Source organism: Struthio camelus, chromosome 3 (assembly GCF_040807025.1).
Source record: "Struthio camelus isolate bStrCam1 chromosome 3, bStrCam1.hap1, whole genome shotgun sequence".
Taxonomy (NCBI): domain Eukaryota; kingdom Metazoa; phylum Chordata; class Aves; order Struthioniformes; family Struthionidae; genus Struthio; species Struthio camelus.
This window is the reverse complement of record NC_090944.1, coordinates 64,948,527-64,974,875: the sequence shown is the minus strand read 5'-3', so window position 1 is coordinate 64,974,875 and position 26,349 is coordinate 64,948,527. Positions and strand designations below refer to the sequence as shown.

General features: G+C 39.2%; 1 protein-coding gene across 6 annotated transcripts in view; it reads right to left on the bottom strand.

Moving 5' to 3' along the window:
- The window catches only part of SLC35F1 (solute carrier family 35 member F1), a 259,903-nt gene that overhangs the window by 97,783 nt on the left and 135,771 nt on the right, over positions 1-26,349 (bottom strand). For all 6 annotated transcript variants that reach the window (XR_011140179.1, XM_068938132.1, XM_068938134.1 and 3 more), the window contains exon 2: positions 5,224-5,399. Coding sequence is in view for 5 of the 6 variants with exons in the window: in XM_068938132.1 (XP_068794233.1) it covers positions 5,224-5,399 (176 nt within the window). In the remaining variant the exon portion in view is untranslated. The remainder of the gene's footprint in view (positions 1-5,223; positions 5,400-26,349) is intronic.

The window sequence follows — 26,349 nt, the reverse complement described above, 5'->3', positions numbered from 1 at the left end:
CCCTGCTTCAAGGCGGATGCTGCCTCTTTGAGATGTCTGTGGTGTTCCTGCAGGCTGGGTCATGGCCTTGCTGGCACGCTGCCTTCAGGGACTGAGCATCACTTCTGTCACAAGCAGAGAGGAGCAGAAGGCAACATTTCTGCTCTCTGACAGCTGAGGAGGTTTTGTTCAACACTGGAAGCATCAACGAGCCCCTTATTCTACAGCAGAGGGACGATCCTATTCAGGAAGCTGAATGATGATGAAATACATCTTTTCCAATCAAAATCACGCCCCATCAACAGAAGTCAACAGAAAGTCCATATTTCTGAAGCCTTCTCATTGAAAATGCTCACGGGAGCGATGTTTCCAGTAGTCATTTCATCTCAGTGGTACAGGACATATTGCTCAAAGTACAGTATATTTCATATACTTTAATCATCTTAAATCACGCGTTTCCTGTATTTCCAAGATGTGTTGTTATGAACGGGCTAGAAAAAGAGGTGTTACTGTTGAAGAAATTCTGCTACCTCTACCTAATTGCATAATATTAGCTTCTGAGTTAATATAGCACTGCTAGTGGAAGTAAATTGAGTAAAAAGAGCCGTGTGCCCTTTTTATCATTCAATAGACCAAGTCCTCCGAAGTGCTCTACTTTCTTTCAAGCAGCCTATTTCAGTCTTTTGCGGGAAGCAGGAAGGAGGTTAAGGTTAGTTGTTTTTCATATATCTAAATGAGGATGCGTATTTGAATACCAGGTGTGTTGGGGATTTATATACGATCGAAATACTTAGGTCATAAGCCAATTCGAGGCAGAAATCCATAAAAATTTACATTCTAGTGACATGATTTAAATCCTTAATAGTCTCACAGGACTCTGTAGCCGACTCTGGGGCAAAGATCAGATTTGATTATATGTCAGATCTAAGACATTACAGTTACTCTAGGGAAAACCATATTTCCATCGGCATATGCTATAATCTCATTACTTAGCCTAGAAGCAGAATTAATCCAGACATATACAGATTCATAAAACCTTTTCTGAACTAGCAAATTATTGCCAGCCTTCAGGAATGGTGGGCTGAAAATATTCAGTAACTTGTTGCACTTAAATCAAAGGAACAACTTGAAGTGTCAAGTCCTACTCAGCCAGAATTTGGCCCTTAAGGCTTTATGTTCCCCTTCTGTTCAAAATACATGCCTACTGTTCTCTCATTCCTTGTTTTCCAAAATAACAAAAAATTAGCAATTTCACATTTTTTCTTTTTTATAATGATGGCTGGTAGATGTGTTGTTTTCATTTGTAGCATATGCGAGGTGGCTTTTAGAAGTGATTTATTATCGGATGCAAGCTGCCGATGCCTTCACCCGTTTTGACTGTTAGTAATTAGCACCTTCTGGTCCACTGTGGACAGTTTCCCACTTGCTGCTTTTTAAGGTGCTAAAACTAATTTCTAACAACAGCTCTATGTCCCCTAGTTCCATTTCCCTGACAGGAGGACTGCTAAGGCTTTTCTTTTATTCAACCAGTAATAATCCACAACCCAAAGGAGTAGCTGCAAGTGTCTTGATAGGATTTTGTTAAGCTGGATGCTCTGCCGATGAGGGGACTGAGCTGAGATAATATGCGTTAGAGCCCTCCTCTCGAGTCAGAGGTGTTACCACGGACAAAAATAGGTTTTGGCTTTGAAAAAAACAGGCATGAAAGGAAGTTATCTCAAGAAAGAAGTGAGAATTTCCTTATTACCTATTAAATTTTTGGCAATCAGCTAGATGAAACATAATGATATCTGTCTTATAATGATATCAATGTTTTATAATGCTGCATTAGTGACATTAATTTTTATAGCATTGTTTTCACACAAAAAAGCCCCTAAAGAATTCTATTCAGACCTTGATACTTCAATTCTGGTGCATTTATGAGCATTTAACTGGAAGCTATAGCAGGTACACATTTGTGGGTAAGTGTCTGCTGGTATCTGTCCATGTCTGAGGGCGTGCATGCCTAGCAAGGAAGAACCACAGCACTCACTTTTTAATGAAAATAAAATGCTGAACTTCAACGTACATATAATAACAAGTATTAAGATGAACACAAAAATACGCAGTACAACAGAGACAGTTACCTAGTTACCAGACTCATCATTTAAAACAAACAGTCAGAATTCAACCAACAGAAAAGGGAGTTAGACTTTCCTTCAGGAAAATCTCAGTTTGGCCAAATCCTTTCCCTTTTTGTGACCACTACCTGAACAGTATCCATGTTGTAAGGCTCATGAGAAAATCTCATAAGAACAGATCTCCTTGTGACATTTCTGTCATTGCTCATTTCTGGTCACGAGAACAAAATTGCAATAATGATGAAAAGCCTTACTCATGGGGACTTCACGGCTTAAAACTGTTGAGTCCACTTTTACTGCAATTAAAGTGGTTCCCCACCTTGACCTACAGCACACGCTGGCTTTTTTTTCCCCTCCCCACAACAGAAAGGTACTCAGAAATTGCATCTCCTGCAGGACTTGTCTATCTCCTACACTGCCTGATCCCATGAGGATGAACTGTAAGGCGTTAGTCCTAATCTCTGCATTCACTAAAGGGCGGTGATAAAACTATTTTAGAAAAAACAATCATGATCCAAAATAAAAAAAATGTAGTGGGAGTTGTTAATGTCCATGGACAAACTTTAGTTGCTAGAAGCTGGGCATTCACTGCCAATGGCTTTTGTCAGAGGAGCTCAGTAATTAGCAGCTTTAATCATCAGCTCCTGATGATTTTCAGAACTCAGTGCAAATTCCACCTTTTCATTGTCATTCAGGGAGTTTATACTGGGCAAGAAGATGAACACTAAGAGAAGGGAAAGTAAAGGGCATGCACCCTAAAACAAACTCTGGAAGAAGCCTCTATAAAAAGAGGAGTTCCTGATGTCCCAGGAAATTACAATTTTCAGTCCTACAGTCAATTAAGTTCTTTTGGCCACCTCAAGTGACTCCTTCTATGCTGATACATTTCTGCAAAGCCTTGGAGATTAAGAAAGCAGGCAAAGAAAAGACAAAAGGATGCAGTCTTTTTTGACTGCCAGCCAACTTAGGATGGTTTGATTTCTGGAAGAGAAAGAGAGTAATACAAAGAATCTGAAATCTTGCATACGGAGTAGGAGAACCACACTTGAAAAAAAGCTTTCTGATGTTCCTAGCACTCAGAACAGAATCAGCCCATTTAAAATTAATATAATTACTATGTGATTTCCATCTGTTAACGAAGCCAAACGATTAGAGCTGCTACAAAAACTGCCTTAGTGGAACAAACACAGATAATGAATTTATACACAAGCAAAAAGACAATGTCAAGCTCAATCACTTGGCAATATTAAATGTCGAGTAAATGAATTGGCTGTGTATTGCCATATCATTCAGCAGCAATGTTATGGTGAGCGCCCGGCTCATGGCTTTTTTTTACCTCTGTGGCCAATTTTGTTCCGGATTTTCTTGGGCCCTGTGCCAAAACTACCTATCACTTTTCGACAGCTCCTTCTCCAGATTATTCCGCTGGTACCCTTTATGTCTTGCTCTGGTTGTTCATATGCTCTGTAGGCCTGTTTAAACACCTTCCTCAACCATTCTTGTAAGCCCAGAAAACATTTTTCACGTTTCCCTAACACTTCCCTTATTTGCTTCACAAACCTGCTTTACTGAAACAACAGAGAGCTCAAATAAAGCCTCCTTAGTCCTCCGTTACATTTTTAACAGAGCTAGAAATTATTTATAAAGATATTGTATAATTTTAATAAATATTTTTGTATGTGTAAAACAAAGGATTTGATAGAGTTGTTGAAAACCAGTATATATTAGGTCAAAACAGTATTCTAAACAATCCTCTACAATGCACAGCAGTACTACATATATGTAGTACCATATATCCCTTCACTGTCGAGATAGTGAAACACTGCCCGAGCAGTCTTTCCCTATATAAGAACTGACATTTCCTCAGCAAATTGGCCCTCATCAGTTCTGAAAAATGTCAATGGAGAGCAAGTTTTATAAAACTTAAGTTGAAAAACATTTAAGCACTTTGTTCTGGAGCACAGCAGTATATTTTTAAATGTTCATTTTCTAACGGAAATGAAATACTTACTATTCCTGGAGCACTATCATACTTCACAGTATTGTATCACAATACTGTACTAAGAGTGAAGAACTTAAGCTTCGGGGTTGTTTCCAAGTCATGAGAAGATGTCAAAATATTTGCTCCTATATGAAAATGTGAAGCCCTCAATATGCTGATATATGTACCATGGCCTAATACATTTTTTTTACTCCATTTGTCCTCAGAGCTCTCCCTGCTTTATGTCAGAAGAGGGTAAGCAGGAAAGAGCATGATATTTTTGGCTCTTTCATTTTGCTTCTAATCCATGTGTTCAGTAAAGGTGAATAAATAAAACGATTATGGAAAAATGAGTGGGTGAGAAATGTACTAAAACGCATTCACCTCCCACACCTCATCTAGGCATGAAATCTCAGAGAAGGGAGGGATGGGCAGGAAAGTCATAAAAAAAACTATATTATAGCGACAGACTGTCAGAGGATCATTTGACACACGGTATCAAAGTGTGCTTGAGCGCATTTCTCATTTTGGAGGCCAGGTTGCCTACAAAGGCCTTGTCCCATAACAGAGACAGGGCTGTAGAGCCGCTCTGCCCACGCAGCATCTCAGGGAGACTGCAGAGTCCAGAATTCCCTCCCTACACCTCCTAGGGATTCCCCCCACCCCCCCATTTTTCTTAATTGGTGACTATGCCTTGATCAGCAACTAGAATTAGCTCTCTCTTCTTCGCTTGCATCTAAGTTCTCCTTAGCCTATGTATGATGTAAGGCATACTAATATTTCCCAGCAGGACATGCTGTCAGATCTAAAACTAACCCTGTATGTGTGTCTGAGGAACCAGCGAGGCAGGTGTTAAGAGGAGCATTCGCATGAGAATAGTTAGGAAGTGAACAGTACTGATGTATCTTTTTGGTTTTATGCAGCAACACTGTCCTTGCTATCCTCTAATTTATTCCTTGCTAATGAAGATTTATGTTTTCCAGTTCATCCAATATGCGTTACTCATTAATATGTTACGAATGTTTTCAGGATATGTATCTAAATCACAGTCAAGCATAACTCAATTGTTGCTGTTCCAGAAAAGCCTTATCCGAGCTGACTGTTTTCTCCACAACAGTTAGGTGTTTCAGCGAAAGTACTTACCTTGTCTGACAGCTAGCGTTGTTGTGTAGACCAAGAATAGGAGGATATAATTGAGGAAGCTCTGAAAAACAGGTGTGTTGGCATGGAAATCTTCTGACAAATACTTGCTCGTCAGGCCAATGCCACAGATAAGGAGGGAGAGTACCTGGCCGAGAGCCACAGACAGCAAGAGATCCCTAAAAGGAACGAGAAAAACACAGACATAAAACATGCAGCCTCTTCGCCAAACTGGAAATGCTCATCCTCCTCCAAGGAGCATGTCTGAAAGTGTTAAGACACAGGAAGAAACATGATGCTTCAGTCAGTGAGGTACTTGTTCGGTGTTGCTGATGTAACGTTTATATTATTTCCGCTCTTATCACTGACTTAAGCATTCCCCAAACACAGTATTGATAGTAACTATTTACCATTTAATTTCACATATACACAGGATAAACGCAACCAAAATTCAGCACTGTTTTCTTCCAGTGTCTTCCCAATAGAAAGACCCAGGAGTATCATTCAGATAAAGGTAAGGTTATAGCTGTTCCAGAACTTAGGAGCCACAGTGAAAAATTAGAGAGAGGATTTTATCATGTTTTGCCAGCAACGTGAATTTACTGTATAACTTTATTCCTTTCTTTCATTTCCATTTCATTGTATAAACTATTCTTTCCACCTACTGTGCAAGTGTATTTATCTTCTTTCATCTTTGCCATTGCTTACTTTCCCTTCTGGTTTTTTTTTTGGGAGGGGGGCACTTTTTTCATTACTGTCTTCCTCTGGTTCTTGAAAATGTATTTTCCAGTTTGGTTTCTTGCATTGGTCTGTATTTCTTGACCTTGATCTCAAGTCTCTCTTTGTCTGTATTTCCCTGTTACCAGGCTCCCCATCCTGTCTCTCCACAGCTATCTGATACTTGCTCCTTTTTTGCATGTTCTCCATCTATTATTTTCTCGTCTTTGCTCTGGAAACTGCTATATCTGCAAGCCCACTCTTTTACAGCCTGTATCCTTTTTACATCATTTCTTCAGTCTTCTCAGTGATATGTTTTCCCTTCCAAGTGTCTTCATCTCTTTTCCTCTTTCCTCACAACTTCATTATCTCTTAACTGCACAGTTCAATTCAGCCTTGCTCGTTTCAGGTTTTGCCATCAGATATTGTGTCTCCACAGCACAGAATTACATAACTAAATGTATTTTTTAATTACCCTTAAGGTTTTTCCCACATCCACTATTTTGTCAGTACTGTCATATTGATCAAGTCTGTCCCTACTCCATGCAAAACACAAAAATTCAAAAATGCAGCATGTTGGCATGGAACAGAAGCAAGCAGTACTACTGCAAGGAAATACAAAAGGACATTATAGGGGGACATATAGTCCAACCCCTGCTGGCTGCCACTGTCACTGCCACCAGCCCCAGAGGAACCCGGGAAGGAGAGAGGAAGATGGGAGAGGAGCACATTATACGCAGGTCTCACTTCAGCCCTGGTACAAAGAAAAAGGTATTAAACAATCTTAAGGAAGGAAAGAAAGGAGTGGAGCACCCTGTTCAGCTATAAAAATATTGTGTGCATGTTCTCCTTTCCTAGAGAGTAAAAAAAAAAAAAAATTGCTTCAAGCCTGCTTTGCTTTCCCTGAATGACTTCCCTGACCCTGGTTGTGAGTATTCGGCAGTAAGGAGGATCTATGCTACAGCAACAACTTTCCTCGTAAACTCAAGTGTCAAATTTGTTTCTCTTTTTTTACAAACAATCCTCCCACTAATGTGTCTCAGTGTCAGTCACGGCATGATTCAACCAAACAGGCACTGGAAAGCACAGGAGCCTGGTTAGTTGTATTCATTTAATATACTTTGCTGACAAACAGTTTGACAGAGAGAGTAAGAGAACAAACTCTATTGTGCTAAACGTTGTGCTTTGACAGGAAACTGCTGGATAAGTAGAAACTAAGATTCAATAATCACTGCCTCAACTTTTACATTACTCTCCAATGCAAAACAACCGTGTGAAATAAACACACTCGACAGAGATGACATCTAAGACTAGGAAGCGAAGGCTGCCAAAGGAATGGATCTTCAATTCCTGCCACCATCTGCAATGCTATTGATGTGAAATAGGAAATTTGAACAATGACTGCAATATAAATCCACAGAATAATATTGTAAGCTTGTATCCTTTATCACATTGGATGCTTGTTTTTTACGTCTTTGAGGTGCTGTGAAGGTTCATGTGGCACCATCCTCATCTGTAGTTTCTGTAGTTTTATTCAGCTACAAACTAACGTTTGCAAATCTGTATTTCTAAATGTTTTGCTGCTTTACACAGGAAACAGGTGGTTATTAGCCCTTCTCTGCATCTCAGATGTTACATTACATCCATTGTGGTATTGCATCTGTTCTAGAAAGAAGTATCTTGGATCCTACTTTGACCTTACACAAAGCTAAATATAGCCTCACTCAATCACTCATGAAAGGATTTTGTCAATAACATGTTCCTTGCTCCATGTGGCAAACAGCTGTTGGACATCGCTAATTATATCATTTTTTTCTTCTGCTGGGAAGTTTGATGAGAACTTTGTATCTCAGTACAGATATGCCACAAGGCCTAACCAGGCAGTCTTGACACTTGTATTAAAAATCCAGCCAACTCCAAAATAAAAAACACTAGTTAATTTTCTCAGGGCTTTATATGATAACCATAGCCCTCTGTGGAGTACATTTTGATTCTGTCGCTGTCATTTTGCAATTTATAAACCAGATATTTTTTCAATGGTTGATTCTTTAGCAAGCCACTCATCCAAATTTACAAGTGACAATTTTCCTACAGAAATCATGCAGCTGTCTACAGACCTACTTATAACTTGTCCTGTGCTTTTATATTTTACATTTCATAAATATACAAACAAGAAATTAGATATTTTGCTGGTGTCTTCAAGGTAATTCATATTTTGTGGTGTTCTCTGAAGTTTTGTGTGGGCAAGTGTTCTCTCTTCCAAATCAGTGCTTTAGAATAGCTTTGCATGTCTTCTATTAATTACAAGTCAAAAATTCCTCTCACTATTGTGTTACTGAAATACCCAATGAAGACAACAGGCAATTAAGAGTTCAGTAGGAGAAGACATGCACAAGAATGAAGACTATGAACCTGAACCTCTCCAAGCTTGTAGAAAAACTCTGGATGTGGATCAGAATATAATCTCTGTAGATTGAGATAGCCTTTATCTAAAAATTGTCTTTGAACAGCAATAGAATGTAAAAAATATTGAAAACTATTTTCTGGAAGGCCAGTGCAAGTACTTTTAACGCACACTTTGTTATTTTTTTCTTACTTGTATAAGAAAAGTTAGATTTCAGAATCAAATTGTAGAGTTCCTCCCCCAGCCAGAACTTAGTTGAATGTTTCATGGATGATTTATGACGTAGAAAAAAGACATCTTTTTTATTCTCTATTTTTATTTATTTATTATTATTTTTATCTTATTATCTCTTTAGTGTGAAGTATAAGTAGTATAAGTTAGATGTTTAAACAGAACTAATTCAAAGTCCATGAAGTATGATCCATTTTCTACAGTGATCCACTTTATTCATTCTTATTCCTAAGGGGCCCAGAAGATTCGGTATGTTCCTCTTCCAGCCTAACTACTTCCACTACTTTCCTTTAGACAAGGGAAAAAGCAAGCAGATAGGGCTATCATCTCAGGCACTCTTTAGGCAGTATCTTCTCTAAATATCGCAGTACTACTGAAATGTGCGTATGCGCAACACAGCTCCTAAGTGCAACGCTTTCCCTGTTGGTTTTCATACCCTTCACCACGCAAAGACTAGCACAAAGAGGATGACTTCTTGCCCCAGCCTTTGGCCTACCACACCAGCTTCAGCAGTACCTCCATTCACGGAGGAAATGACGTTCACTCATACCTTGAAGAAAAGTAGTATGGTTTGAAGGCCTTCAAACAGAACAACAAAAAGACTCCCACTACAGAAAACTTAATAAAAGTGAGGATTTCTGCCTTTTAGAACGCAATTTCTCATTAGCTGAGTGTTATTTTATTTCTCTCCTTGTACCCAATTTATATCAAAATAAAACAATTCTCCAAAAATTCTGTTTTCCCCCACTAGGATCAACAACGTTTCCTCCAGCCAAGTTAAAACAGGGGAAGACCTGCAGCTTATTTCTGAACTTTGATTTTCTCATGAACTCATGATGTTCATTTGCGAATACAGAGCAAGACATTCTTTCCTTGGAAATATCAGTTTAGGATCAGCTCCTTGAATTTTTTCCTGGCATTTGAATTACAGTCCAATCAAATTCATTTCCGTCTAGCCAGACCTGCTAGTTGATCTGGCCAGCACTTGATATTGAGTTGGATGTGTATTTTGAAGTAGGAAGTAGAAGGTCAGAATTACTGCTAGACCTCCAGGTGTCACACTGCTAGGCATCTATCATGGGAGTTTCATGATATGCTAACAGAGATTAAACAATACTTCTTTACAGCCTCTTTAGAAACAGTGCCAGATAATAAAGCCTCAACTTCACATTGGGAGCCATTTAATTCTATTTAAACATTTGGGCTGGTAGCTGCTATGTATCATTTTCACTTGCTCCTCCAGGCATACGGAGACTTCTATCAATTGTTTTTCTCTTTGTTTATCCACCATGGTAACCTCATAAACTTCTAAAGGCAGATGCTGGCATGATAAAAAACACTAGATACATAACTCTACGTTCTCCTGTAATTATTTGTCATGCAGTTAGACATCTAGCTTTGACTCTTAGTCCATTTCCATCTCCTCCTCAAAACATTAAAACATCATTTACAGCACCAAATCATTGCGGTGCAACATTCAGAATGGGCCACACAATCACAGCTGGTGTATGCTGGTTAAATCAGTAACTTACAAAGGGTGGCTAAGTGATTTAAACATTCACGGCTGTTTTATTCTGATACTAACTCCTATTTTAAAGCTCTTTCCGTGTCAGTTTTCTTTAAACTTCATTGCTTTCTCTCCTCTCTTTCGTACTTTATTTGGTCCCTTTCCACTGAAAGGTCCTCAACTACATCAGCTAAAGAGTGCCTCAGAGGGTAAAGAACAGAGGCTACTGGTACTTTTAATCTCTAGCATGAGGCATGTTAATCTTCTGGCAGACCGCAGACTTCAGTAGTTAGGAGACTAGCAGTCTATTTCTTAATTTGAGGTTTCACTAGATGAACGCATCTGTAAAGGCTATTCTACAGTACTGTTAGAACAGGCTTGCAGGCAGAACTACGCTTTCTCCAGGATGATAATGACTGCTATACAGGTATCTTTCAAAATGTTCCAAGTGTATATTTAAAAAAAGAAAAAAATAGATACACTTCATTTAGAGACTGATTACTGTTATGCCTTCACTAAGCTCATGACGTCTGTCAAGGCACTACGATTTCGCTAAGCTTCTCCACTTGAGTGTTTTTTAATGTATTTATATAAAAATGTAAGAAAAAATAAACAAACCTTTAAAAAAAAACAGTCTTAAAAACTGTACTTCTATTCAAAGTGAGCTGAGGTTCCTTCCCTACAAGAATCATTTATTTAAATGCCTAAAGGTGGATCTGGAATCTTATCTTAAACACCTATCAATAAAAACGTTGACATATACTACTATAGGAAGAGAAGGAGAAGCACATGTGAAAAACTCAAATGTCTACCATGGATGAGTTTTTAAGTTCCAACATCCTATCGCATTGAAATAGCTAGTTAATGATGACATGAATGTTACTTCCATGTTTTACAGTTTGCACTTAATGCACATAGGAAGCTTGTGAAAGAATAAATTAACAAGACTTGCTAAAACCTTTTCCAGGACAACCAACTCAGCTCTCATTGAAAGCTAAAGCTGCAGGTTTTCTAACAGGTCTCAAGCATATGAAAGTCTCCTAACTGTCCTGCATTGCTTTGAAATTGATTATACCTAGAGAAAGAGATTCTGTGCTTATTTTGCACAAAAACTTAGTTTTTCTAAGTTTTTCCCACTACTCTGACATGTCTGCTACACAGGGAAGAAATCCCACAAGCTGGCACATGCAAACCTTCCCTCCTCTCTCCCTCTCTTAGTAAGGTAAGGATTGCAGCAAATATCTTCAGTTAATATATAAAAGCACCTGCATCACACTTTAGAGCAATTTACGGTAAGTGATCACAACATGCTGTAATAAAATGTTCACAGCACTAAAGAGCAAGCAAGTTCTCCCACACATATACTGATAATAATACAGTTGATACCTGCGCCGTATTTATTCTATTAGTCAACTACTCCTATAATGTGCATTCTCCACGGTCATACTGGAAGATGTCCCAAACAACTGTAATGGTCTTGAAGGTCTACACAAAAAACTTTTTGCTATTTCTGGCAGAGAAGAACAAACTAACCTAAAATATTTTCAGAATACGGGCATCACGGCTGCATTGCTGAACAGTAAAATACGAAAGCCTCAATCCCACCTAAAACCATATACTCAATTAGAACATGAATAACTCTAATATTCCTCTACAAATCAGAGAATGAAACCCACACAACACTAAGCCTATTCATCACATAATTCCTGCTGAGTCATTACTCTGAAATCTTCAGTTGCATTTAAATGATGTACACTTGATCTCAGCGCTAAGCGAGAATTTTCTACATGGTTAGTTGCAAAGTACCTCAAGCTCCCACTGATGCTCAAAGGAAATGCAGATCCTTTGCAGTATCTTAAGAGGATTAGCTCTTTATTTTCCAAACTTGAACACTTTAGTCTCTTTACAAGAGGACAGCACTGTAGAGTCTACATGTCCAATGTCTTCTGGCTACTCTGAACAGCTCCAGGCCTTGAAAACCAAGGCCTATTTTTTGAAGAAAAGATGGTATTGGAAAAAATTGCTAAGCCAGAGTTCCTCATCTGTTTTCTGACCTGCATTCTGACTAAGCTAAAAAAAGATTTCTTCCTTCCCTTCCTCCCTCTCTTCCTCCCTCCCTGCTTGCTTTCTCTCTCTCTCTCTCTTTCTTTCTCTCTTTCCTTCTTCGTTCGTTCGTTCGTTCCTTCTTTCTTTCCTTCTTTCTACCAAGGCCTTGAGCCATTCCAGGTGGGCCAGGATTAGAAAATTAATTTCTTTTTCACTGCAGTTAAAAGGCTTTCTAGCTTAAGCTAGGGAGAGGAGGAGAGCTCTGCGCCTTCTTGCTTATCACCCTTTCCTCCTGCCTCCTCAAGTCACCACCTCTTCTCCTCGCTGTCATGTAACTCAGGACAACGAGAATCAAATCTTTTAGATAGCTTTGTATTGCATGGTATCGACTGTATTTCTGTATTCCTAGTTATACATTACATTTTTGTAAAAAGTGACTTGCCTAGGTGGACCCCAAAGGAGAGAAGTGAGATTGTTCTTTCTTTAGGGAGCAAGGCTCCATGGAGAAGGCTGCTGGGGCTGCGAGGCACGGGCGGGCAAAGTGGAGTTCTAGCACAAAGCTGAATTTTGCAGCTCGGGCAAGCCTCCAGAGAGAGCAGTGAGGAGCGGAGAACAGCCAGTCAGACCTCGCACGGGTCTCCCCAATAGCTGGAGAAGCCCTGGTAGACTTTGCTGCCACCCAGTCACCAAGTTAACTGGAAGGACATGCTGGGCACGGGGAGTGCTGTGCACATCTTTTATTCTTTATGTTCTGGCTTTCCTAGTTGCTTTGTTTTTTTTTTTTTTTTTTAATTTTATTAATTTGCAAGCTCTTATCTAGATGGAGTCCAGTGGTAGAACATTGTATATAATTCTTTTTTTTTTAATGCAACTTGCTAATAGTCAGCTTAATCATACCAGCTGACAAAAATACCCAAAACCTAGTTTATCCTAAAAACAGTTTTAAAATAGACCGCTGCCTTCCAACCAGCCATTTCCTAGTGCTTACCTCACCTACAAATCATAGCAAGATGCTGAACACCATCGACCTTTTCTGTTTAACAGTTAAGGTCTCTCCATGTGTAGTTCTTGGAAACTTTCCAGTCTAGAGAGCGCTGGATACACTGAAAATATTTCAACTTTTCTGATGCAATCAAAAATACAATTATAGATTACCACCTGATAACAAAAAATCATATTTCAGGCTATTTCGGTCAAATAAACTGACTGAAGCTAACTGCAGCCCATAAACTTTTATAAATTGTTACTATCTACCCCAGTAGGATGAGAGAAATCAAGGCTCCTAGATCTAGAGAGTCCACCTTGACTGGAATAACAAATAACAGAATTTACTTTCCACGTGAAAGCTTACAAAAGTAGTTGCAAACACTACTTGATTAATATGGTACTTCAAAACTACTAATTATTAATTTTTCTTTTATTCAGTTCAGAGATTGCTCTGCACAAGAATGGAAAGGTATATAATTTTCCAGTAATTAATTCCTACAATAAGATTTCCAATCTTAGGAATGGAATCAGGAAATCTAGTATGGATTAAGAGTGAGCTGCAATTTCTCCGGCTAGAACTCTACATGAAAGTCAAGAGCTGCTGAAAATTTTACATTTTATTCTACGAAATTTAGGCACAGTCACTGGACTGCTGGAAAAGCTTATGCAGTGCTGTTTTATAATTAAGAACAAAGCATACAAATAGATGACCTTCTGAGAGACAGATATATGCTCTTACTCTGTTCTAAATGCACCAGTTAGAGCTTTTAGCTCTTAGAGGAAAGCGTAATGGGGAAGGACTGCCAGCTCTCTGACTCTTGGAGAAAATGAAGTTCTCTGCCAAATTCCATTTGCTGATCTCACTTGCAGTGGTTTTTCTATCTGAAGTTCCAGATATTATAAATACAGCAATGAATATCTTTAGATAATACTAGAAAGAGTTTTAAAAGTTTCAGTTCAGTTAAGATCATCATCAGCTCCCAGTTTTCTCAGAGGCGCTCAGAGCCTGCAGTCATAGACCTGGATGATTCCTAATATCAAGAAAAATAGCTCACTAGAGCCCTAAGAAGTACAACATCATTTGCTATTGCTCTCTTGACACTACTGCATGTGTTAATACGGTTTAAACTGATGGGTGCTTACGGACTAAGTCTTACGGCTACCGAGAGACAGTTAAAAGAAAGGGGATAAAGAAAGAGGTGAAAAGCATTATAGCTCCTGCTATACCCCTGCCTCTGATGAGCCACGGATAATCTTGATTGCGCACTCTGATGTAAAACAAGTTTAAATGACTCAAGATTGCTCAAGTAATAGATGCTGGTGTGATTCAATTCAGGATGGTCAAAAACAAGGAGTATGGGCTTGGAAAACTAGGCAGAATCCCTAGAAAAAAGTACTTGCATGTGTGACCAACTAACAGCCCGTATTCATGGGAGAAGACTCGGAGAGGCGCCCCCTTGGATCTCAAAGACAGTATAGGATGTGGCTTGTTAATCCTTGCTGTTGCACAGAAAACTGACTTTATCTCAACATAAAGAGGGCCAGAGCGTGACCTTTGTGTTAGATAAGTAGTCAGTTAAGTACATAGACCTGATGTAAATGTTTCTTCTGAGTTGTCCAAAACACAAGGTCTCCCTGAGAACAGCCAGATCAGCATGGGGGAGCTGTATACATGTCTCAGCCCAGCAAAAAGTATAAAATCTCAACAACTAACAAAGAAATGTCAAAGAGAGCAATGGGTTTGAGCTGGCATCAATCCACATATTCCTTCCTGGTGACTAGGGACGCCCAGAGTCGTTACAGTAAGCATATTTAAGACTGGTAATGGCAGTCACATTGGTATTGTGATTGAACTGTCTAGCTAGATTTTGTTAAGTGTATGTACACTTGAGTTGTGATTTCAGTATATTGCTGAACCACTCTGCTAAATCAAAAATCCCGTGTAACATCAAATTCCCCCCAAATAAACTTTTATATTACACACTGCACTCTCCATATGCATGGAATATCTAAAAGAACCTGGTCAGAGAGTACTGGACTCTGACAGTGTGGGTTAATGATGTGTGTGATTTCAAATCTTTGCTGATTATCCTGAAAAGTGCAAGAGTTGTGCCTGAATTTCTGCCCTTGTAAAATGCATAACTAAGCACATGCACTCCTGAATACTGGATGTGCGCTCACAAACAGATTATGCTTTATTTGTCTCTCCAATAAAATTAGAGAATGAAAAAGGGAGAGAAATAATACTGCAGGTGCAAAATTGCATCTCCTAAGGTGGTGGCTAGCTTTTGGACAACTAGAACCACTAGTTCAATTGTTCATCTACATGTTTAAAACAGGTAAAAGAAACTTCAAAAAAAATGTTCTCAAATTGGTCCCTGAAGAATGGCCTTTAATTGCACTGCTGGTACTGAAAGACAAAGAACATTCATATTAGCATTTCACCAAGGATGGCACGAAGCTGCTGCCCACTTTCCCAAATCCCCAGCTACTTCAAAGGAGAGAGGTCTGTACGCCTGTGGCTCATTCTAACTCAGACTCTTCAAGGCCCTGACCTTCTTTCACTGTTTCCCATGTGTAGGTTAATATTCCTGCTGCTTCATTTGCAGCCCCTCAAGAAGGAGTAATTCTTGTGGTTTTTTGCTCATGGCATTATGGCAAATGCAAGGACTTAAAAAATTTATGTATTTTTTCCAATAATTCTTTAACACATGGAGGTCTAGATTTTTCCCCTTTGGGTAAGAGCTTTCCTCTTCCCTCATCTTGTCAGTGAAGCCTGCGTTCTTAGTTTCATGATGGCTCAACTTCAATAGGAGGAATGGAAAATGCCCTCATAGATCTACTTCCAATTTACCTCTAATTTTAATATTCCACAGGAGGTAGATGTGTGTTTGACCACTGAACTTAGGCAACCATTTTAAGGGTTAGGGTGTGTCATAAAGCTGGGTACTATCTTCTGGAAGAGAAGTTCGTCTTCTAGCTCCAAAGCAATTGCTTAGGCACAGCACTACAGCTGGAGGGTTTCAACAGTGAATTCCAATTTTACGTAGGTAGTTACCTCAGCGCTGCAGCAACGAGGGATTTCAGAAGGCTTTCCTTCCTCGCCTAGCTGTTCTCCCTTAATAGGGAATTTAGGGAGTTAATTCAGGCTTATACATTCCACTGCAAGAGTTCATTACCTAAAAATCAGGGAAACAAAGCTCAACATCACCACCTCTTAAATCCCTCTGTAGATCTGGGTAAAGTCAATATTTTAAGGAAGTGACTCATTTTGGGTGTCCCGCTCATAGGACTTGAAAGGCGTTAAGTTTTCTTCCATGTCTATTACTAGTCATTTCTAAAAACAAGGTCCCTTGAAGGTGTTTCAAACTGGGCACCCAGAATTGATGCAGCCATAATCCATAGCTGCTTTTGAAGGTCTTCTCTTCTTTTCTACTTCTGCGATACCATAGGCCTCCAAAGGAAACACTCAGTGAAAGGGGCCACTGCAAAGTTAGTTACCCTTCTCAAATGAAAATGGAGTGCAGAGACTTCAACTCCTTGCTTTTGCTGTTTCCTTACTATGCAGCAGCGATAGCCAGACAAAACTTCATGTGAGGCCCACACTTATGAATCTGTGTTTAAATTTCTATTCCTCATAATTCAAAAAGATATTGTGAGCAGAAGCTACAACTGGAGAGAGTTCATCTCCTGCTAAATGCACAGACCAGCTATTTGCAACACAAAGCTCTTTATGTTTAGATATTAGTGACGTGGTTCTGCTTTACTGCTTTACCCTTAGGCTCCAAGATAAATCCCTCCTTTTCTCCTTGCCTTTCAACCCAGTGAAACAGCATGACCGCCTCTGTCAACATGGTAAATTTATTACAGACCTGACATGTCAATGGAGCAGACTTTGTTAAAAAAAAAAAAATAAAAGGCACTGATCTTATTTTTGCTGGTTTTAATAGGGTTTAAAACTGCAAGGTATTTGAAACATTTTCTCTTAGTAAAAATAAAAAATTCAGAAGTGACCTAGCAAGGTGCCAGCTGCAGATTTTTAGAAGGTCAGGACAGCGTAAATCTTGGCCTACAGGATTCTGGTGTGGTCCCAAATGTACTACCAAAGCTACTGATGACCTAAGAGATGAGAACGATGACTCACTCAAAGTAAAATGAAACCTGTGAAGAAAGTGGAGCTATAAGGTCCTCTTGCAGGAGATAAACCAGGTCTGACATTTTGACAGAGTATTTATCTGCCTATATTCACTGTTTTCCTAGTTGCTTTACTGCAATTTCTCCACAATATTAGCATGTATATTTTGGATGTGCAACCAAAGAAATTTCTGTGAAAACATCACCAGTCACGTACAACATATTTACTTACTGGGATCCGAGTAAAGCATATTTCTGCCTTCCCAGCACTGAGCAGTAGAGTACCACACAGAAGCCAAACAAGCTGTAAACAGGCAACTGAGGGTCTCCCCTTTCTGTGTGGCTGATACTCCACACCCTCTGCTCCTCCCTACCCACATGGTAATGGCAGGCCACAGCGCACTCCTGAAGCAGCAGAAAACGTGTCAGAAACAATGTCCCAGCTGCAGTAAATCAGATCAGCCCTTAGGCCGCACTGATTTATTCTGGGAAGTTAATCAGCACCATGCTGCTCTCCTGATTGCAGCAGGTAAGGAAGAGGCATAGCTCTGTTTCTCCCTTTATCCTTCAGGTGTGCCCACCTCATCTTCCCTGGCACTGGCAAATGGCACTCCCATATTATCAGGGCCCCAGGTTTCCCTCTGCACATAGCACTTCCCTAGAAAAGGGGATCCTTTGCATCCCCTGCAAAGGATTAAAAGCATGGTAATTCCTCCTTGGAAATGTTCCACGGGGCAACTATTCATTTCATGGAGTATCATCTCAGTTTCCCCCGCACTGCACCTCCTTTGAAAGGCTAGACATTAGAGGGAACACTCATACTGCTTCACCCTTACGTACGTGAATTACAAAGTAGTCTTCACAAGCTCCCTCTAAAGATAGGGGAATTGCCCTCTGAAGGAGGCTGTCTCTCTGTAAAGACAGCCAACGAGAATGGCATTCGAGCTCAGGTGTCTCTAAAACTATGAGTTCTCAAAAGCTGAGAAAAACGTCCACTGGAAAAGAGGGATGCTTCCTCACAAACTGCATTTTCTCCAGCAGAGGATCTTTCACCTCCCAGCCATATACAAGTATGGTGACAACCTTCAGCCGACAAGTTTACTTTATTTCCCCTCCCAGCATAGTCTAGACGTGTACTTGGGGTGAAGAGAGCAGGGGACCTCTCTGGCAGCCAAAATAAAGAGTGTGAGGGAAAAACAGGATTAAATTATTTTCTGTGCATGCATGGTATTTGAGTCACTCTGTACTAAGCTTTACACAGCTACTACTACCAGAATACATGAATAAACCTATTGTTAGCATTGAAAAGAAGAGGAAGACATTTTCTGTTATTCAATAGCATTGCTCTGCAGAAATCACCTGTGTGAAAAGGGGATTCAAAGTCTCCAGTTATAACTGAAGGATGAAATTCCAGCCTCACTTTGAATTTCCTTGCCTTTCCGAATTTAAGTTAGCCATCAAGTGGGATTTTACTATAACAGTATGTATTTCATTTTTCTTTGATTCATTTTTTTCTAGTAAGAAATAAGAGAAAGAAAGAAAAGGCAGAAATTCTCTTATAAGCTGTGTGAGTGAAACAAATAACATACCCATCATATACAGCACATACGCTGATTTAAGAGATTATATTCATGCAGACCATACTGTGACACAGTTGTAGGTCCCTCACATGTTGTCATTGAGCAACATACGCTGGTTAATTTATGTCTGGAACGGATTATCTTACAAGAACCATATGGGCCTGTAAAACAACTAAATACTTCATGACGTAAAAATGTAAATTAGCTTTTCATTTTGTTCATTAGTTTACTTATGGATTAAACTAAAATTTAACTGAACTGTAATTAAATTACTCTGAATAAGGCAAATGGCTTTGTTTATAAAGCACAGCTACAACACATGAATCAGTGTTCATATCCACGTTAAGCAGGTGTAACTCATCTGGAAGCTCCTGGCCTGAGGAGATGTGAGGGACAGACAGGGCTGATAATGACTTTCAAATGTACTTGCCTAAGGCCACTGCACTAAAGAGAAAGTTCTGTCACCTGAAATTTGGCTGTGGGTCAAAACATCCCCACGGTCTGCCCAAGTAGGGAAATCCAGAACAAGGCTGAAATATAATGAGTATGATTTACCCAACAGGATTTATAGAGAAGATTTATTTTCTTGGGGAGACAGAAGGGGAGGACATCACGGAAGACTCTGCAGCTGCAAAAATATCTTTACCTGTGAAAACCAAATTTGGCATGACAACAGCCCTTCAAATGTTCGGCTTTACATGACGTTAACGAGAATTTTTTTCATTGTGACTATTTTCCTATCGCTTCTAAGTCTGATCACTAGGCCAAGTGTCTGGACGGACACCTTGACATCAGAGGGTTGCACAGGGGAAATTATCTGAACAGAACAGTGACCAGTCAATGAGAAAGTTTTGGTATCACTGGCCATCAAATTAAGACACACTTGCTATTACAGTTTCCTTACGGTATGCATCTTACTATGCAAAACTAGGCAATACATGGCCCTTCAAGCTGAGAACCAGATACTATTTTTGCTGCTTTTCAGTTTATGCTTTTGAGGAATATCACACTTCATTAGTCTGTGCTGCATAGCTATGTGATGCACAGAGTATCATCAGTATTATATTAAGGTGTATATTCAAATATTTCCATGCTCAACTAATGTGATTATCTATATGGAAGCACGCTTTAGAGATATCATGGGACAAGATGAGAGACATTAATCCTGCAACTAATTGTGTGCTTGCATTTAATTTATAAGCTTTTATTATTTAGTACCTATGTCAACCACTTAATTTGCCTGCAAATCATTTTCTTATGCAATATTAATGAAACATGCTATACTGAAATTCATCAAACTATGGAAATTAGAGATGAGAAAGACTCATTATATCATCAGTTTATCCTCTTCTAGTTTAAAACAGTTCAAGAACTAAAGCTTCAGGAACTGCTCCTTCAAGAAGAGTATTTCAGTTCAAGAAGCAACCACAGGAGCAAAGAAGCCTCTCCTCAACACAGCGCTACCCTCCCTCCACCTGTGACTGACAACAAGAAATTGGTAGCCGGGGCATCAACCGAGCTGAGGCCATGCTGCCTGCTGAGCTTGTGCCATAGCAACATCAAGTGGTTAAAAAACATAACCTGCAGCTTCTAAACCTTTTTGGCAAGCACCTGCTAGGCTATCTAGGGTATCTGATGATTTTTGCAAGGCCAGATTGAAAAGGCATTCCTGCAGCCCAACTTGGCTTGTGGGACGCAGGTTATGGACCTTGGTCCAAAGATTTTACCCCTGCGGTGGGAATCAGGAAACGCAGACGGGGAACTTTAGCTGCGAGGTTTTCTCCCTTAGGTCTATCCCCAGTTCTGTCGCAGCCTCCATTTACTCTCCAATAATGGCTGCTGTGTCTATTCAGGTCATAAAATCTCAGAGAAAGGACTATCGTATCATATATTACAGCAGTACATGCCAAAAAGCCACTTTGAATGGAGGAAACAGAACGGGAATGGAGTGGCCGCACAGAGTTTCCCCAAGGACAATCAGTGGAAGGTGCCCACTGGTGCTGATGGTTCAGCTTCTCCCAGCTCCCTGTGCGCAAGACCTTCTTATCCCTCAAAGAAAGGCATGTTATATTCTCTCTTTGTAAGTGTAGCCTATTTGGTAGTAATTTTCCTGACACTGCTAAAGCTTTTAACTTTCTTTGTTTCCTTTGTCAGTGAACCTTTTGTTGTGTGGAGGCTTTTGGCTCTTTGTAATAAAAATGCTTTCATTGCCCTTTTATATTGATTTTTGGTTTCCTAAAGCTTTGTGCTTTCCTTCTCCTAAGGTTATGCTGACATAGCTTAGGCCGAGCCTCACACTCCCTTTTCCCCCTGCCCCCAGCTGAAAACAACAGTTCTAACTGGATGAACCTCATCGGGCATTTGAAAATGACGCCTGTTCAGCTTAAGCCTCATATTTTGTCCATTCCTTTCATCTCTTCCATCTTCCTCCTGCCATTTCAGGCAGGGAATTGAATACAATTCAGAATCTGTGTTTTAAAAGCAAGCCTTGGTGAACTTGTCCTGCAGAGAGAATTAGAGATTTACAGTTGCGATCTACATACATGGGACTTTACGAGTATTTTTTTTTCTTATAAATATACAGGTGCTAAGATCAGAATGTAACTCACAGGACAAATTTACATTGATAAAATTCAATGATGGTATGCCCAGTTTCACGAGACTTGAACCCGGCCCTATGTTTCTATTTCTCATTTTGATCAATTGAAGAAGGACACAGAGAAAATTAGATTCTTTAAAGTGAAATCTGAATCAGGCTTGAAAGCCTCAGCAACCAAATGTTTGATTTATCATTGAGAAGTCACTGGAGAAAAGGATAACTCGGATTTTCACTTAAGTGCTTTTTTTGTTTCATTATTGAGCGTACAAAAAGCAAATGTAATTTCATATCCAAAGTATACAAGGTTCACAATTCCAGAAGAAACTCCCAGGTTTTAGGGAGGTACTGTCAAGAAAGCAGTACAACCAACAGTTCTTTACCATGATAACTTTGAGTCTATCCTGACAAGTGCCATCTATGAGCTACAGGGTGCTGGGTAGTAGACCTTGATGCTCTTCCCTCAGCATCGACATACTTCCTGAATTCCACTGCTGATGAAACCACATCATCTCACCCCTTTTAGACTATATCTATGGACTACAGCTACTTTACAGTTCCTGATCTTCTGTTTAAACCAACTCAATTTTCACACCCGTCAAGGTTTTTCTTCAAGTACCCATGAGGATATAAATTCACAGTGACACAGGAAGAGCAGTTTTAAACAAGTTCTGTTTCAGACTCGAGAAACAGTTTGTGAATACAAAAGCTAACTTATTTCCAACTGTACTGATTAGTCTAATAGAAACAGTGCTTCTCCCTATACACTGCCTCTTTTAAACAAAGTTTTTATTTATGCATTCTTCAGTAGTACAAAGCACAGCAAGCAGAAAGGAAAACAGCTAGGATGCTCACATGAATGGATCTCACTTCTGTTTTAATCTTTTCTGGCTTGCTTGTTTATATTAGCTACCTCCAAATTTAGCAGCAAGAAGTAACATTCCCACCTTCTCGTATCTCAGTAAGTTTTTACTGACCACCTGCTAGTAACCCCTGTTCCTTAAATTCTCCTCCCTTCCTTGCTATCTCAGAACTTTCATCATTCAACATAATATTTAATCCTAAACTCACTTTTGAGAAGAGTAAACCATTATACCATGGATGGAGCCAAGGTAGAAAGCAATCTCCAAATTATTTTCCAACTATTTCTTTCACAATTCCTACCTATTGTTTCCTTAACAAATCTATTATTTGCCTGTTTGAATTCCTTCACTTTCAGACGGATTCCTTTAATTTTACCGCTGGCATTCGGGCAGCTTCACATCAAACAGCTAACTTGAACAGCATAAGATTTAAAGAAAAATATATAACTTATTTCCTTTCTATTAGAATTGAACAGATCTTGGCATTTATATGAAAAGCATGGCCAAAAGAAACAATCCATTCCTGTAGCCTAACCCTGGGTATAACACACACCAAAACATTCTACGCTCTAATTCCAATATCAAAATCAGTACCTCTTGCAAAAGCCTGTCTTTCAGAAAGACATCCAGTTTTGATTGACTTCAAGTCATAGCAACCTGTCACGTTCTTAATTAAGTTGCTTTAAGAACTGATTATTTGCACTTTATTTCTAGCCTGAATTTTTGTAGCTTCTGCTTTATACCAGTGGACTGTATTATGGTTTTGTCAGTTCTGTGTTATACAAAAAGAAGTCAAAACAGGAAAAAGAAATAAAGAATCTCTTTCTAAACTTCAAGTTCAGCTAGAAAATTGGAAAATATTTCTTAAAATACTTTGAAGGAAAATCAGCTTCTCAGAAAAACTGTACTGAAGTACCAGTGGCTGGCTGACAACGTAGCCAGTTGTGCTCAGTGCTATCTGGCATCCCAGCTAAGCTGCCCCTGGGCAGGAAGCTACCAGAGAATGCTGTCCCAACAGAGTGGGACACAGTGTCCTCAGAACAGTCACACTAGTACCAAAAATAGTGCTAATATAACCTCGCCCCTCAATATTCCATTGTTCACATATCACCAAATCTCATTATCCCTTTTGCACCACAGGGCCAAACTAAGACATACTCTGCTAACGTCCCAAGTCCTGCCCCGGTCGTTGCTTCCAGGTTAGTCAACCGTCCTCCTAGCGTGGCCTCAGGTATTTATTCCTATATATATGTCCTTTTACCTGGCCTCATATAAACTCCTATTGTTTTCTTCTGTTTTATGCAGACCACTCTACATAGCAAATTCTTCTTTTAATTATTTATCATCTCGTTTATCTTTCTGTCAGCTGCAAATTTTATCAGGAATGATTTTCTCTTTTCTTCCACATCCATTAATAATAATGTTAAATATCATACAGCTCACAATTAATCATCCTGTTTGATCAATAAATATAGCTAGGTTTAGAAACACGCCACTAAGCCACTTTTAAGATCATTTAAAGTGTGTCATGTTGATTTTTGATCATTCTGCTTCCTTAATCAAAATGTTGGGCAATACCAAGTGAAAAGCCTGAGAGAAGTTGAAATATACAGCTTCAAAACCGTCCCTAAACTAGCAACCTCTTCAAAAAAGACTGGATGCTATTTTTAGAAAAGCTAAGAACTAATTATTAATCAGAAGAACTAATTATTTTAACCTTTCCTTCACATTTGATTAATCAGAACTCAGATCTGCTATAATTTTAGATCAATGACAAGGTGATAGGACAATGAATACTTGGCTCATTTGCTTGGCCTTTAACACACTAGCACTGCCCTAGCTTTGGCCTGTTCCCTGGACCCTACTCAGGGCAAATCAGCATAACCAACACAGAGCTCCTCTGGATGCAGGTTGTGTTAGCTTGCTGATTTAGAAGTAACTAGCCTCTGTTTAGGATCTTCCTTAGTTACTGCTGGAACAGAATGTATTTCATCATTGTTATATAATACAGGTACATCATCTGACTTTTTCTCAGAATTCTACTTTTCTGATTGTTAATTTATCAGTGCAACACAATTGTTAGGATTTCTCTGTTAAAATAAAACAAACAACTCCCCTCCTCCCCCAAGACAACAACAAAAACAAACCCCAAGCAAAACAAAATCCATCCTCCTTTTTCCTGCCTCTGTTTCCCTCTTATATTTCCTGTAATCCTTAGCTTTTGCTGCACATAAATTCCTATCTCTTTTCCTTTTGTTTCATTGGTTGTGCATTTTAAGTCTTTTTGCTTATTTTTAAATGCAGCCTTGAAAGCATTACTGACTTGAAGGTGGAATATTTTGAGTGTTCTTCTAAGAAATGCTATGAAACACTTTTATTAAAACTAAAGAGAGACACCCAAAGAACACCCAATATCTAAATTTCTAAAAGAAGCAGCAGAGAATTGTCTAAAGAATGTTTGCATTCAATCAAAGAAATTCATTCCAACTCGAGTATGCGTTATGTTGAGATCCATGGCATTTCTCAGCTCCATCAAATATCAGCAAATTTTCGACCCCCACAAGAATTCACTGTAGTACAAATAAAATTTAGTTTTATTGTTATCTACCTGTCCTGATCATTCACGATATGATCAAAACCCAGTTTCCAAAGGGGCTAATGCTTTGCTATTCTGATCAGTGAGGATTATGCTTCTAAAGCTCAGACTTTGATGTTTCTCAACATGGGAAAGAAAAACATTTTTTTAAGAATACCCCACAGCAGGTAAAGAAAGTTATAACTGTGAGAAGGCTTATTAGAGTCTACTAGAGTCTTACGTGAGTCTAATTATCTGCACCGGGAATAAAACACTCATTTTATCTTGGCAAACTGGAGGTTTTGCACCTGAACATGCAAGAAGTCTATACTTCTTTAAATCTATTACAAATGGAAAAATTCATCTTTGTACAAAGAACGAGCAGAATTAATTTAAAAATGCTGTTTGAGCCATCCGAGAAGGACTTAAATGGAAATTAATTGCTGCAAAGACCTTGTGGGGCTCTTCACGCCGTAGAATGAAATCTTGGTTTCACAGAAATCAATAAGAGAGAAATCAATACTGATTATTGAACCACAGGTTTCTAGCTCCTTATTATGGCCCACATTGCCTTTTGAATTTCATTGTAACAACAGCTGTATTCAAATTAAAATCATTCTTCCTACTGCTTCATTGAAATAACATTTGCATTGTTCTTCAGTGATTCAAGGGAATAAATCTCATCTTTAACATTAAAAAGGCTGGCACTTGATCATACAAAAATAGGTGGTGGTTCTGGCATATTTTTTCCCATAAATATAAGGGCTTATACTTCAAACAAGAAAATGTAATGAAATTAAGAGCATAGTTTACATATGTGTCTGGAGAAAGCCACAGAATTGTAGAAATATTGGTTCAAAGGGAGCTCTGGAGGGCATCTAGTCTGACCTCCTGTTCCAAGTAGGATTATCACCAACAACAGATCAGGTCAGCCGTGGCTTTGCCTAGCCTAGACTTGAAAACCTCCACAGATGGAGACTCCACAACCTCTCTGGGTAACCTGCTCCCATACTGTGCTACCCTCCTGGCGAAGAAATTTTCCCTAATGGCTATTCTGAACCTGTCAAGCCTCAATTTGTCCCACCACTACTTTTCAAGTTGAAACACAAGTGATTCACTACGCTAAAGATACAGTGTGCTTGGTGTCACGGGACACTGCTTGCCATTTTCTTCTCTATAAGTCAATGGGAAACGAAAAACACTCAAGCTGTTGGCAGAAAGTGCTCAGTTTGTCACAGGATTTTTCCATGAAAGAGTCCTCATGACTCAGCAGTATGGATAATGCAAAGGCCTGTTAGTTCCTATTTCTCTCGTTTAACATCAGCTAGGTCTAACCACTACACTTCCCAATCAATGCAAGTCAATATTGTGCTATGGTTAAGGCACAGAATCGTTCTAAAACGGCTCAATGGACTGACAGCCATTTTCTTTCATTCAGATATCTACACATAATATCAATTTACTCAACTCTTAGGCAGAAAGTTACAGA